Below are 14,299 nucleotides of genomic sequence, written 5' to 3'. Positions count from 1 at the left end.
TGCACAAACCTGCAGGCAAGGGGGAGGAAAACAACCCAACAGGATGCTGCTGCAAGTTTCTCATTGCGGAGCTCAATTCCCACTCTGTGACCATCAGATAGAACTTAGAGGTTTCAGTGGTAAACCTGCATTTCAAACTTGTTCCATAATGGGCATTACCAAAGTCAATAAGAACTTGGTTTAATAGAGGATGTCACATCCTGTTCCTCCTGCTGCTCGATTACTTATGGATTATTATTGTCTTCCCTTTGCAAAGCTGCCAGACTGAACCTTCACACACACCACCCTGACGGACCGTCCTGCTCAGTGTCGGTGGGGACTCACAAAAAGAGAAAGTTAGAGGACCAGAAAATTACTGAGAAGCCATTCAATGCCGCAGCCAAGCAAAGAAAATCAATTCTGCAAGTACTGACCCAGCAGCTTCACGCAGCCCAGAATTGGGACCCGTGTATGGTTCTGCTTGTAAATGGGCCCCCCATTCAGAGCTCTGCATTGTCATAAAGATGGAGATCGAGCTCTGTAAACAGCAATCATTATGAATGCCTGCTGGGACATTTTCACTGAAATGAGGTTTCACTGAAGCTACAATGCTTCAGGGAAAGTCTCCTTCACCCACGGCTTTATTGTAAGGGACTTAATTCTGATACGTGAAAACCCTAAAACAAAGAGTATGCATACAAAAATTCCAATCCTAAAAATAGCCCTTTCAGCACTGTTTTGTTTAGTGAATATATTTAACAGGACTGGAATGAAAAATCAGCTGAGAAAAACTTGCCTGAAGTGGAACACTTACACTCTTCCGCATGAGAAGTCAGACACCAAAATCACTCTGTTAGGGACCCTCACTTCCTTAGGAGGAAGTTTTCCACTCAGAGGGTGGTGATGCACTAGAACAGGTTGCCCAAGGAGGCTGTGGATGCCCCATCCCTGGAGGCATTCAAGGCCAGGCTGCATGTGGCTCTGGGCAGCCTGGTCTGCTGGTTGACGACCCTGCACATAGCAGGGGGTTGAAACCAGATGAGCATTGTGGTCCTTTTCAACCCAGGCCATTCTATGATTCTATGAACCAGCAGCCATCGCCATCCTCAGGGAGCCCAGCAGAGACAAGAAGGACACACTGCCACACACCTGGCTTCAGGCTCAGATCCAGAGGACAGAGTCAGGACAGTCCCATTATGTGCCTGTGTGCAGAGCAGGCTGCAGCAGGCAGCACTGCATGCGCGTGAAGGGAAATGGAGGAATGAAACCGAGGTCACAAAGCACAGTGCACTCACTCTATTTTTAGATGTACACAGTAAAATATATCTTGCTATATGTCTGCTTGAGAACAAGGATTACATAATCCCCATTTGCTACTCCAGGGTGTTTTTCTCAAAATAACCTGTTTGTTTGCATTAAGCCTTTATCTGTAAATGCACTGGGTAACACAGGGACCTGTACCACACTCGTGTACATCTGAAGCTGTGCTCTGCCCTTTGAGCAAGCAGGCAGAAGGCTCTGCTCACAGCTTCACAAACCCACCAAAGGAGCTGCAGAGCCTTCCCCACCATTTGCTCCTCAGAGCGTGAATGCTCAGGACTGACACCTCTTCACCGGAGCAGTGCAGAGAGAGCTGGTGCCTGCCAAAGCCCAGGGGACCCCACTAGGCTATTTCTGAGGGAGAAGGAAAAAGCTGGGGGTGAGTTAGCGTTTCCTAAGGAATCAACTTGATTGGAAGGCCACAGTCAGAGATTTGTGGTCAACGTCTTTTCATCCAGGGGTCCATCCTGGAACTGGTACTCTGAGACATCTTCATCAGTGACAGAGACAGTGGGATTGAGTGCACCTTCAGCAGGTTTGCTGATGACACCAAGCTGTGTGGTGCAGTTGATATGTCAGAAGGAAGGGATGCCATCCCTTCACAGGATCTATGCAGGCTTGAGAAGTGGAACTGTGTGAATCTAATGAAGTTCAACAAAGCCAAGCGCAAGGCATGGTATGCGGGTCAGTGAAATCCCAGATACATGCAGAGTGGAAGAACTGAGAGCAGCCCTGCCCAGGACTTGGGGGTCCTGGTGGATGGAAAGTTGAACATGAGCCAGTGTGTGTGCTTGAAACCTAGAAGGTCAACTGTATCCTGGGCTGCATCAAAAGACCTGTGGCCAGCAGGGAGAGGGAGGTGCTTGTCCCCCTCTGCTCTTGTGAGGCCCCATCTGCAGCACTGCATCCAGGCCTGGGGCCCCCAGCTCAAGAAAGGCATGGGGCTCTTGGAGCGGGGCCAGAGGAGGGCCACAAAGATGATCAGAGGGCTGGAGCACCTCTCCTATGAAGAAAGATTGAGGGAACTGGGCTTGTTGAGGCAGGAGAAGAGAAAGCTCTGGGAAGATCTCATTGCAGACTTCTGGTACTTGAAGGAGCGTATGAACAGGAGGAGACTCAATTTTTTACACAGGTAGTCAGTGTGGGAATGGTTTTAAAATAAAAGAGGGGAGATTTAAGGGGAAGTTCTTCCCTGAGAGGGTAGTGAAACTCTGGCACAGCTGCCCAGAGAAACTGTGGGTGCCCCAACCCTGGAGGCACTCAATGCCAGGCTGGACGGGGCCCTGAGCAGCCTGTGCTGCTGGGTGGCACTGCCCACAGCAAGGGGTTGGAATTGGTTGGGCTTTGGGATCCTTTCCAACCCAAGACATTCTACGAGACACTGGCTAATCCCCCCACACACACCCTGTGGGACATCCAGCTTTACATAACCAACAGCCTTCAGGGTGATACTGCAAGACAGAAGCTCCATTTCGCTCCAGCAACTGAAGGAGGAGGAAGAAGCTGGGAGGAAGATCAAACATCTTCTGAGAGGAGAACGGAAGCAAGCACTGCAAGAAGACACTGTTTATCCTCCATTTCCCACTCATAGCACTCCAGATGAGTAGAATATGCTAAGGGCAAAAAGGGGCACCAGCATTTTCACCACCAAACAACCTGCCAAGTATTTTTGTACTCGAGGTGCTCATCATTCCAGACTCTCTTACAATTTTGAATCATTAGAAATTGCCTCATGGACTCACATCTCTTTTCTTTTTTTTTTTTTTAGGTTAGCTGCAGCATAGGAGAGTTAGAACCCGGATGCTTACAAAACAAGCACTTTTTCCTTTCAAAGGTGTCTAACTGGTGAAACATCTACATCAGGAAATTTAAACCTAAATCTTTTGGCAGCTCAGTCAGGGCAGCAATACCCACTTTTCAGCAGACCTTTGATTTCAAATCACTGCGGGCAGTGTGCTGTAATTTCAACCAGGCTGTAGAGGTATTTTGTGAGCACAATCTAAAAATGCAGGCACAGTTTAAAATTTATGAGGTTAAAAGCTAAAGACCAGAGTTTTTTCCCAATTACACTAGCACAGAATCATTACAGCTGATAAGAGAATTGGGCTCAGGGACACTAACCCAGAAACAGTGAGCAGGGACACTGCAGAACAAGGCACAGGAATGGAGCAGTGTTTTCCCATTCTCCTGAATAGTTAAGGATTTTCTTTTCTAGTTCTCCAGCAATTCGAGTTCAATTTGAAAAGTGAAGTCAGAGGAAAATGCTCTTCTCTGACCTTCTCTACAAAGCTAATTCACAACAGGATTTTCTATAACATATTCTATACCTCCCCTGTCCACCTGGGAGAAGCTGAATGCAGATAAGCCAGCCCCTCCCAATCAGGGAGCTTTGCTTTACCTCTACAGTTACTCTGCTGTGCTGCTGCTGTGATAAACAAGCAAGTTCCAGCTGATTGGGTTCTGCTCTGAGTCTGCAATTCCCACCCAATGAACACTGCACATACAAGACAGCACAAAGCACTGCTTTAATGCTGCTGATGGGTACTGCTGGAAAAACACAGCAACATCCCACAGAGGATAGTATCTGAGGACAGAGTTTGGTACTTTGAACTGAAAAGACATAATGTCACCATCACGCACTTATTTTGCTCAGCATGATCTCCACAGCGTAGCAACTGCAAGAGGTTGAGCAAAGCTGTGTCTACAATCCCTGCACTGTAATTGGAAATGCAACATGAGCTGTGAGCAAAGGAGAAGGAAGGAATGGGAAGGCAGAATGGGAGCAACAGCAACGAGTGACACAGTTGCACGCTGGAGTCATTTTGAATTATTCAAAATCCTTTCACATGTTTCTCAAAATAGTAAATTCAGCTCTTCCCAAGGCCTAGGCTGTGCATACCATTAATTCAGGACCAGCATGTCCTGAATGTGTTTCATGTGTTTCATACATACAAATATGGCATTTCTTCACAGAATGGCAAACAGAGCAATAGTCCTCTGAACCCTTCCCCCTGCAGGTATCTCAAAGCTGCAAGTTAAGCCTGATTGCTCTCATACCCTGGAGTCACAAACCTCCTGGAAAGGAGGAGAAGTTACTCATGGTGGTTCTGCTGACTATGGAGGAAGTCAGCAAGGAAACAGCTTACCAAGCTTATTTCAAGGAGAGATTTCTGTTTCTTTTTTAACTTTGCTCAAAACTTTTTTTTTTTCTTCGGGGGGGGAGGGGGAGGGCAGGGAAATAAAAAGCTTTTTGGAGAAGTTGTACATGCTTTAAAGATCTACAATGAACTCCACCAATCCAACGATTGGTGATTTGTGGATCCAATGATCCACAAAAAACTCCACCTGTTACTGTGAATGCACAGAGGGTGAGGCAACTTTATCACAACAGCATGGCTTCTGTCGTGATCTGGAACCTTTCCTAACCATTCTGAGGGAGGATATCCTCACAGTTCCCCTTTTTAAAAAATTATAAGCAACTCCATTCACACAGCTTGATATTATTGTGGCAACTCCAAAAGCAGCCTTGCATAGGAACAATTCAACTCACTCTCTGATCCAAAGCAGAGAACTTTTCTGAGAGGCAAACAGTAATCTTTTCACCATATAGTATGAATTATTTCTGGAGAACAGAGGCTCAGGGGAGACATTATTGCTCTCTACAACTGACTGAAGGGAGGGTTGGACTCTTCTCCTGCATAACTAGAAACAGAACTAGAGGGAACGACTGAAGTTGTGCCAGGGGAGATTCAAAGGAGATTCAATGAGGTGCTGGAATGGGCTGCCCAGGGAAGTGGTTGAGTCATCATCCCTAGAGGTGGTCAAAAACCATTTAGATGTTGTACTGAGGAGCATGGTTTAACGTGGAAGTACTGTTAGTAGGTGGACGGTTGGACTGGATGATCTGGGAGGTCTTTTTCAACCTTAGTGATTCTAAGATTCTATGATCATAAAGAAAAAAAAGACATTATTTCGGTCTGGTAATTATTTAAGACTCTATTAATGATGAGTGCAGAAGGATGGAAAGATTGAACTCATTTCAAACGAGAGTTATCAAATCTTTCTAATACTTTTCAAAGCAAACTGCCTTCACGTTGATGCACAGTATTTGTACATCTACTTTTGATCTTAACCAAGAGTTTTAAGACACTGTGGGGATTTGTTGTTTTAAATATGTTTACCCAGAATCACATGGTAAAATTACATAAGAGCTGGGGAAAGGACCCTGAATAATATCTAGAAGCAGTGCATTTTGGTGCTGTTACCATCCACTTCATCAGTGTGTGAATGACAACCCTCACAGCTTGAAATGATGCTGCATTAGAACTCATCTGAAGGAAGGCAAAACCTGACCCAGTGGGGGGCAGCCCTGCCTATGGCAGGGTATTGAAACTACATCTTTAAGGTACATTCCAACCCAAGTCATTCTATGACTCTATGAAAACAGAGGTTGCATAGTAAAGGTCTTCAAGGAAGATGTTCTCAGATGCTTGACACGGCTGTAAACCTCAACCTTTCGCCTTATTTTTCCAAGCTTTCTCTTGGCCACCTTGAAAGACACTTTTATGAGCAGAAAAGAAAGTTTGTCACCTTTACAACTCATTCTAGCTCACCTTGAACACATGGAATGCTTCAAATTGAATGTTGGGGCTTTTGTCTCGGAGCAAGTTCATCATCAGCTTCAGATTCTCTGGTTTGCTGATATATTTTGTCATGATGGCAAAGTTGTGTCTGTCTAGAATCAGTTCACCCAGCAGCTATAGAGAAAATTACAAAATAAAAGAGCATTTTCCATTTAACACGTGATTTCTGAAAGGAAATAAAAGCAGCATACTTTAGTTTTTGTTTATATTAACTAGGGCTGTTGACGTAGTGAGTTACTTAATGCCCATCTTCCAAACTTTATAGTAGGGTTACCACACATGGACTGGATGTAATAGGAGCTGGTATGAGCCAGCTGGAAGAGAAGCAAGTACAGTGCAACTGTCCCACAAGGACACCCTTCATTTCAGTGAGATATTACAGGAACACACCTATGTGTTCCCATCTGCATTTCAGTGCTGCAGCAGCAATAGGCAAACATGAACTACGATGTTACTCCCAATTCGTTTTAAGTTATGTGCTGAATTGAAGTACAAAGGTCAGAGAAAAAGCAGTGGTGCTTATTCCATATAAGAAGTCCAATGTTTCACCACAGATTCAGGAAATGAAATTCACAATAAGCTCTTGTGCACTGTATGAAGAGCATCCTCAAGCATTTCTTTTTTGCTTGTTGTTGTTAGAAAGGACATGCTTACTTCCTTGCCATACATGCATTTTGATGTTTTGCATAACTTGGAATACAAATTTAGAAGGAAAGCACTAGGAAATCATACTTTACCTTCAAAGATTGTCTCTTTGTTACGTAATTCTCAGAATGAAGGAGTTTTTCATAATCCTCAAAGATCTAGACGAACAAGAAAACACAAATGCATTCACAGTTCATGTCCATCCTTCCTTCTCCCCATTCCTTCCTCCCGGTTCTTGCCACAGCAGAGGAGCAGCAGAAGTAGCAGCAGTGCCATCCTCTAACACTTCACTGCAATGCCAGGCCTGGCTCTTGCAGCCTTTTTTCTTTGTTTGCTATCACGTAGTGAATTAATGTCCAGCAATACTCATCTGCCAAATACCACAGAAAGTGATACCACACTGGATGTAAGAGGAGGTGGTTTGAGCCAGCCAGGACAGTATTCAGCCACTGCTTGCACAGCTTTCTTTTATGGGAATGAATCTGTTGCTAGGATGCATGGGTCCAGCACAAATTACACCTACTCACTCATATCATGGTAATGACTTGCTCTGTGAATTAATAGGACATGCCAGGTTGGAGACAGCGCATCCCAAACTGGCATGTGCCAAAAGCACTTCTGCAACGCGCCACCTGCCTTCAACACCCCAACTCATTAAAGCAATTTGCAGACCAGGTTCATAAGGAGTAGGGTGCACACTGGCTTTTGCAGCATTGGGTCAAAGGAATCTTGTGCTCAAGAAGAATGGCAGTCCCACTGTACGTGCAAGCCATCAAGCAAACAAACCAACCTGCTCCTGTCTGAGAAAAATCCTAATGACCTGTATTTCTACCTCCAATTTTAAATGTTCAGTAAGGACTGAATGGAAACTATTCCACTGTACTCCTTCAGTTCTAACAGAGAAAAGATTAGCAGATACCTAATTTTGTTCCAGTTGAGCTGCATTTATGACCCTGCAGTAATCAGCCTGATCTTTATTTAACCTTCTTGGTAACTCTAGAATGAAAGAAATAGTCTTTGTCCCTTTTCTTCTGGCAGCGAAATAAAGAATACCTAAGGTAACACAAGAACATAACCTGCAGTCTCATTCCTTTATCTGTATCCGACCAATTTGACTCCAGTGGAATTTTTCTGACCAACATTTGGTTCAAAACATAGACAAAAAGTCAAAGTGAAGAATGGCAACAAATCAAGGAATTAAATTACTTTGGATGATAAGACAAATAATGACATCTTAGTCCACCATTACGTGCATATTGCTTTCAGTCATGCAAAACCTTCTCTCAGTAACTCTTCTCCTCTATCCCAAAACGACACCAGTACGATCCTATCAATTCTGGAATACCAAAAAATTGTTCAAAAACATGATTTTTTTTTTCTCTATGCTCTACCTACTGACTAACTTTGCAGTTCAGTTTACCTATGAGGAGACAGAATGCAGAAATGAATAAATCTTTTTTTTTTTTAAGCTATGAGCTCCTGTGAAATCTTGGCATCTGTCCCCAATTGGCATCTGTGTGTGTGAGTAGCTTGGGTACCTGTATTTTAAATACCACATTTTGTAAAAGCAATGTTTAGTTTGCAATCCTGTTCCACTATTTTATGGGGAGCATCAATTCCTCCACTGGTGAAAATAGGCTTCTTTCAGCTAAGCATGAAGAGATTTTAAGAAGTTCTCCTATCATTTGTACTCACCGTATCATAATTTTGTTCCATAAAATCTGCTACCAACAACTTGTGCCTTGTTAACAAGTCCTGGAAAAGAACAGAAAAAGGCTACCTTGGAGAGTGTGCTTATTCAACCATCTCTTTATTCTCAAATGCACTTTAATATTCTGAACACATCATCTTCTACAAGCTATCTCCAACACGATTTCCATAAACAAAGACCATTTAGAAACAATACTGCGTGAAATTCAGTTGTACTGCTTCTACTAGGACCAGAAGGAGAATTCAATCAATGCTAAAGGAATCAACACAAAGCTCTTCTAAAGCTCTTTATATTCCTTCTTCCTCTCATCTTTTGTTTTTTGTGGCCATTGTGCACGGTACTTTCAATAAGCCGGGGAGAGGGGAAGAAGAAAAGCAAAACAAATCTTTATGGAGGGATCAGCTTTCGTTCCATAACCAACAGTTATCGCCATTCTGCCCCACAACAGGAAGAGCATTTTCAGTTTGATCAACTGCTATTGCCATCTCCAAAAATGCAACAAGGCAGTCTCTAATTCAGCCACAGGATATACATATGAATCACAGAATCACAAATTGTAGGGGTTGGAAGGGACCTCCAGAGATCATCGAGTCCAACCCCCAAATGATCTACTTCATATGATCTACTTAAGACCTAAGTGTTAGGCCCAGACCCACAGTAGCAATCCAGGCTCTCTTCACAGCCATTCCACCTCCAGAAAGGGCTCTCAGGTAGGTGGGATAAGTTCCTTCTGTGGCTGTTATTCTGCCCAAGACACGCTTGGCAATAGCAGAGGCCTTCAGACAGCTGAAGCTGAATCCATCTCATTCTGAAAGGTGGATAACTAATTCAAATTTAAATTAAAGCAATCTCTTCCCCAGAATGGGGATGCTGGTGCTCAGCAACAGAGGCAAACGTTCAGCTCCAGAAGAAACTAAGTCTCTTTACTGGATGAATAGCTATCACTGAAATGACCAGTTTGAGGCACTGAAGTTTAATTTTTATCTTATTTCCTTTTTAAAAGCATAACAGTGACCACAATAAATGCCTGATGAAGTCCATTCAAGTAGATGTTTTAGCTTGAAGAAGAGAAGGCTCCAGGGAGACCTCACAGACCTTCCAGTACTTGAGGGGAAGAATATAAACAGGAGGGAGAACAACTGTTTACGAGGGTGGATAGTGATAGGACAAGGGAGAATGGTTTCAAACTGAGACAGGGGAGGTTTAGGTTAGATATTAGGAGGAAGTTTTCCACACAGAGGGTGGTGACGCACTGGAACAGGTTGCCCAAGGAGGCTGTGGATGCCCCATCCCTGGAGGCATTCAAGGCCAGGCTGGATGTGGCTCTGGGCAGCCTGGTCTGCTGGTTGGTGACCCTGCACACAGCAGGGGGTTGAAACTGGATGAGCATTGTGGTCCTTTTCAACCCAGGCCATTCTATGATTCTATGCTTGTTTCAGTGAGCCAGTTTCTGATATCTTTTCCATCAACTTTTCCTTGGTTTCCTTATCCAGTGACTGAAGCTGATGTAGATGCACCACCCACACCCCCTGCAGCATAACAAACAAAAGCAATCCTTTGCATATGAATCCTTTAATTTGTTTTTGCCATCAATTATAAGAGGAAAACAGAGCACCATAAAACCCAGTACATTATTCTTATAAAATATTCCTCTGTTTAGCAAGATTGCAATGATGCCAGCTTAAAAGGCTGAACACAAGAAATGTGATTCAGAAGCTTTGATGCAGGCACTTAGGAAGCAAGTACAACATTTTTCAATAGGGGGCACAAATGGAATATAATCCAAAATGAGTTTCTCATAGGAAATCACAAGCTGTTTTCCTCTGTGTTTTGAGCAGCTCTACTTCCCCTCTGCCATGTACCTGGCTGAATTTCATTCAGAGGTACATCTCAACATCATTAAAAATTGCAATATTTTCCTACTATAAATACCCCCAAACTTCAACTCACATTTAACTAAATCCTCCTCTGGTGCACAGACTATTGAAGACTTTCAGCTCTCTATCAGACACCCTGACAACACTACAAAACCAATGTGGGAAACAGAACTGAGAGCACTGAGCTCAGCAATCCACCCAATAAGTGACTGTAGCACTGATTTTTATGCTATTAGAAATAAGGTAGCCCCACATTTCATGATTCAACTGCTTCCACATCACTTCTTGCTGTTCCAGTTATTTACAGTAATGTCAAATAGAAGGTGAGATGAGCAACTGGCTTATTTCCAGAACTGGGTATCTCTCAGGTGCTAAAAGGTAATTTAAAACAAAATGCAGTTTACTGACTTGCTACAAGCATTTTAAGAGGTGATTTCTGACCTAACAACTGCCCTCATACTTCTCTCTCTTTCTAATGCACGTGAGGATGCAGAACCCTATTTTTAAACCTTGCTAAAAATATGCTTAGATCACAAGGGACAGAAATAAGTTCCACAGCTGCAGATCCATGAAGGATGACCAATCCCTCCTGCCTTGGGGGAATTGCAGCAGTCTCTAGTCCCTGTCTTAGCTTAACTGACCTGTGTCCACATCCTACCTCCTGCCTGGGGGGGCACAACAACAACACAACTTATTCAACAGCAGTTATCTTCTAATTGTTTTAAGGGGTTCTTTGAACTGGTCATCCTGCTGAACTCATTACTTACAAACAAAACGCTATTTCCACTGTGGAAATCTTCAATATATTCCATCAGTTAGAGAAACTGAGGCCAGATCTCACTAGGTGGTAAATTGCCAAGATGACTTTCCTTACAGATACTCCTAAGTTAGGTCTATCTAATCATGTTTCTAATTAGCTTTGAGAGCAAAGAATGAACAACTTGTTTCTATGACAGCAAAGAACCCAATGACAGGGGGGAAAAGTTACGTCTATATTTAGATGATTTTTTACCTGAAAAGAATTTTCTCTAGCTTAAGTTATTATTCAGAAATAAACCAATCTTCCCTGCATATTTTGCCCACAGGCACTAAATTGTGCTTAAAAACTGTATTAACTCTGTGCAGGAAAGATGATGGTCATATACAAATCCCACAAAATTTGGCAAGCTTCTCCCAGCTCCACTTTTAATACAAACACAGACTGGATATAGAATGTAGGTCACGTGGTCCCTGCATTCAGTGCTGCAGTGAAAGGCAAACCCTGCCTCCTACTTTTGGTCCACTCCTGCTGCACTGAGGGGACCCACAGATTGTCCCCAGCAGCTTCACACCTGTCAGGAAGCCCCAGTGGGAAATGGCAGCTGGCCCTTGCTAGAGCTCCTTCACACTCCTGGGTACAATTAAGCTCTTTGTCACTTGCACATAAGAAGGTGGCAGTGTTTTAGTTGTGACTGGAAGAGCTCCATGAAGCCTCGCCTTTGATCTGCCTTTCCAAACTTTCAGCACAGCCGTTGTCAAAAGACAGAAGTCCCTACAGCACCACACAAACTTAGGGCCACTGTAACACCAAGGCCTTCCTCCAGCGCACGCCTCCATGACACTTTTACCTACTTGGCTCTCCTCAGTACAGTCCTTGCACTAAACCATGTGTCACAAATGTAATCATGCAAACATGTAAAAATAATTATCAGGGGCACAGCATTAAGCTAAGCTCAATTCTCAAGCTCACAAGGGTCAGCAACAATTAGAGGGTTTCAAAAGTGGATTTTAAATGATTCCTTCCATTGGCTGTTTGTGGTCATAATGGGTAGCAGTTTTAATTTGGGGAAGGTTAGGAAAGGAAGAAAGGCTATGCATTCCACAAGAACTGTATGTAATGCATGATTAACTTGAGTTTTAAATGGGCCTTGGGGCATCAAGATGAAGAACATTAGTGAAACATAAATCTGTGCAGACTTAATCACTGTTTTGAATCCTGTTACAAGCTCACCAAGGACTAATTATACTCCTTACTGAGCAATGAAAAATCCATTCAGTTTAAAGGCAATACGATATTCAACTATCACTACTGATGGAATGCCATTTTTGACACAACACTAAGATACAGGTATCAAATAAATTACCTTGAACGTAGCAAAGGCATCAGATGCTATATCGAACGTTGACATTTCCACATACTTGAAAAAGTCTCTGAACTGTTCTGAAAAAAGTATGATTTTGGCCAATGGTTCATGCCGGACGCACTCCCTCAGCATAATTCCACAGCGTAAGGCAATATTTGGGGATTCATAGCTGGAGAATTAAAGGAAATTTAAAAAAAGAAAAGATCAAACACAGAAGAACAAAAATAAACAGGCAATCTTACAGCACTAGGGAAACTTGTAGCATAGGATATATATGTGCCAGAGTGGGTACAGCACACACAAAGTCTTTCCCAATGAGAGTACTGTGTCCAGCTTTAGGAGAGCAGCTCACAATGCAGTAACATACACACAAATAAGGCTCTCAGCACTCCCCATTACAAACCTCTGTCTTCACAAGCCAATGCAATTTCAGCACGAATGTGCATTACACCTCCTCTCTGTGAAGAGACTGTAGAATGCATAAGGTTTCATCAGAATTCCTTTACTCCGTTGGATTTATGAGAAAGCAAAGCCCATTCAATATAATAATTTCCCTTTTCAGATGTAGTACTGAACTCCTCAGTTTATTAAAAAAACAACCACACAACATCTCACGACGATCCATCAACTCCCACTCTTCTAGAGTGCATAATTCCAGAATATTAATGTCTAATAAGGAAGGTAGGAAGAGTTTCCAAAGACAGTATGATTAAGCTTTTGCAGCCCTGAAGACCTTTCCTGCAGTTTAGGAGGAATTCTGCTTAACTCCCTCCCTCCCCCCCCCCCACACTACAGCAGAGGCTAAGGGTTTATTCAGGAGTTTGTGCCTCAAGTTACAATCCCACTATGGCACAGGCATCATCACAGAGAGGAGCTGGCACACTTCTCTTGGAAAGGGAGGCAGGGAGCTTAGGGTGGAAATTCAGATAATCTCCTCTCTATATAAAGTCTTGATGTCTTTAACGCTGAAATTAACCCAAAACAAAACTGTTAGAAACAATTTAGAAGAAGAAAAAAAAGAATGCAATCTAACAGTCATGAGAACTTAAAATGAACTTCTTCCAGCGATATTCAGTCACGTGAAAGTGACCAAGTCCAAGGGACAGAAAGCACACTCTGTTTCAATAAGCTGGTTATACTACATCAGAGCTGTGTATTATCACACAGAGCTTATCAGCATCATTTTTCCTTTGCACAATTAATTCCTAGCGCTAGGCCAAAAGGAACAAACAAACAAAAAAAGACAAAATGCCATCTGTGCTGTGAGTGAGTGGGCCCTCAAATTTACCACCAACATGCAATTTAAAAGAATTGTAGTGTTCTGAGAGCATACCAGAGCTGCATATTTCAACCTGATGTCAACAATAGTTAGCTTAATGAAAAATGAACTGCTATTCCAAAAAGGCAAATGAAACTTCCCACCCTCAAGTAGATGCAAAAGTCAAGCCCCCTGCTTGTTTCCTTTTGGGGAGCATTTGCAACTCTGAACTTACAACTCTTTAGACAACACACACTGGTTACTACTTTCTGTTAAGGCACACCTCCCCTCTTACCCATTAGCAGGAATACTAATTTTCAAGCAGAAAGAGGCGGAGCTGCTCCTAGGAGTGCAGCCAGGAAAATATTTAATACTTGGCTAAGAAATATTATGGTTGGAATAAAAGCAAATTACACTGTTTCCAGCACAATAACTTTTTAAAACATGAGCATCAACAGTCATTCTTAGTCAAATGCTCCATTATCTACAGCTGGGTTATGGACCTTTGACTGCTCACATAAGCGAGGGAAGTTGGGCTTGGCTCCTGGAAAATGCCTGGAAGAAGTTTACAGGCTGCCTAGTCACAACTAGCACGTTATCTGAACCCATATTTCCATGCAAGCCACCAGCTAGGAGTGACAGAGATGCTCTTCTAATGAGCAATTAGGACTGCATGCAGTTCTCCTTTGTTCAGCTGAACGTACAACCTGAAGAAATCCCCACATACTGGCTACAGAGGGCAA

The 14,299-nt window shown here is 43.0% G+C and overlaps 1 protein-coding gene across 1 annotated transcript in view; it reads right to left on the bottom strand.

Moving 5' to 3' along the window:
• The window catches only part of CAB39L (calcium binding protein 39 like), a gene marked incomplete at both ends in the record, with an annotated part of 45,048 nt that overhangs the window by 2,911 nt on the left and 27,838 nt on the right, over positions 1–14,299 (bottom strand). Inside the window, 4 exons of the mRNA XM_079549061.1 lie at positions 5,913–6,056; positions 6,680–6,745; positions 8,283–8,342; positions 12,299–12,467. Coding sequence (XP_079405187.1) covers positions 5,913–6,056; positions 6,680–6,745; positions 8,283–8,342; positions 12,299–12,467 — 439 coding nt within the window. The remainder of the gene's footprint in view (positions 1–5,912; positions 6,057–6,679; positions 6,746–8,282; positions 8,343–12,298; positions 12,468–14,299) is intronic.

This window comes from Tetrao urogallus (genome assembly GCF_951394365.1).
Source record: "Tetrao urogallus genome assembly, chromosome: 1".
NCBI classification, from domain to species: Eukaryota; Metazoa; Chordata; class Aves; order Galliformes; family Phasianidae; genus Tetrao; species Tetrao urogallus.
This window is presented reverse-complemented; position numbering and strand designations above follow the sequence as displayed.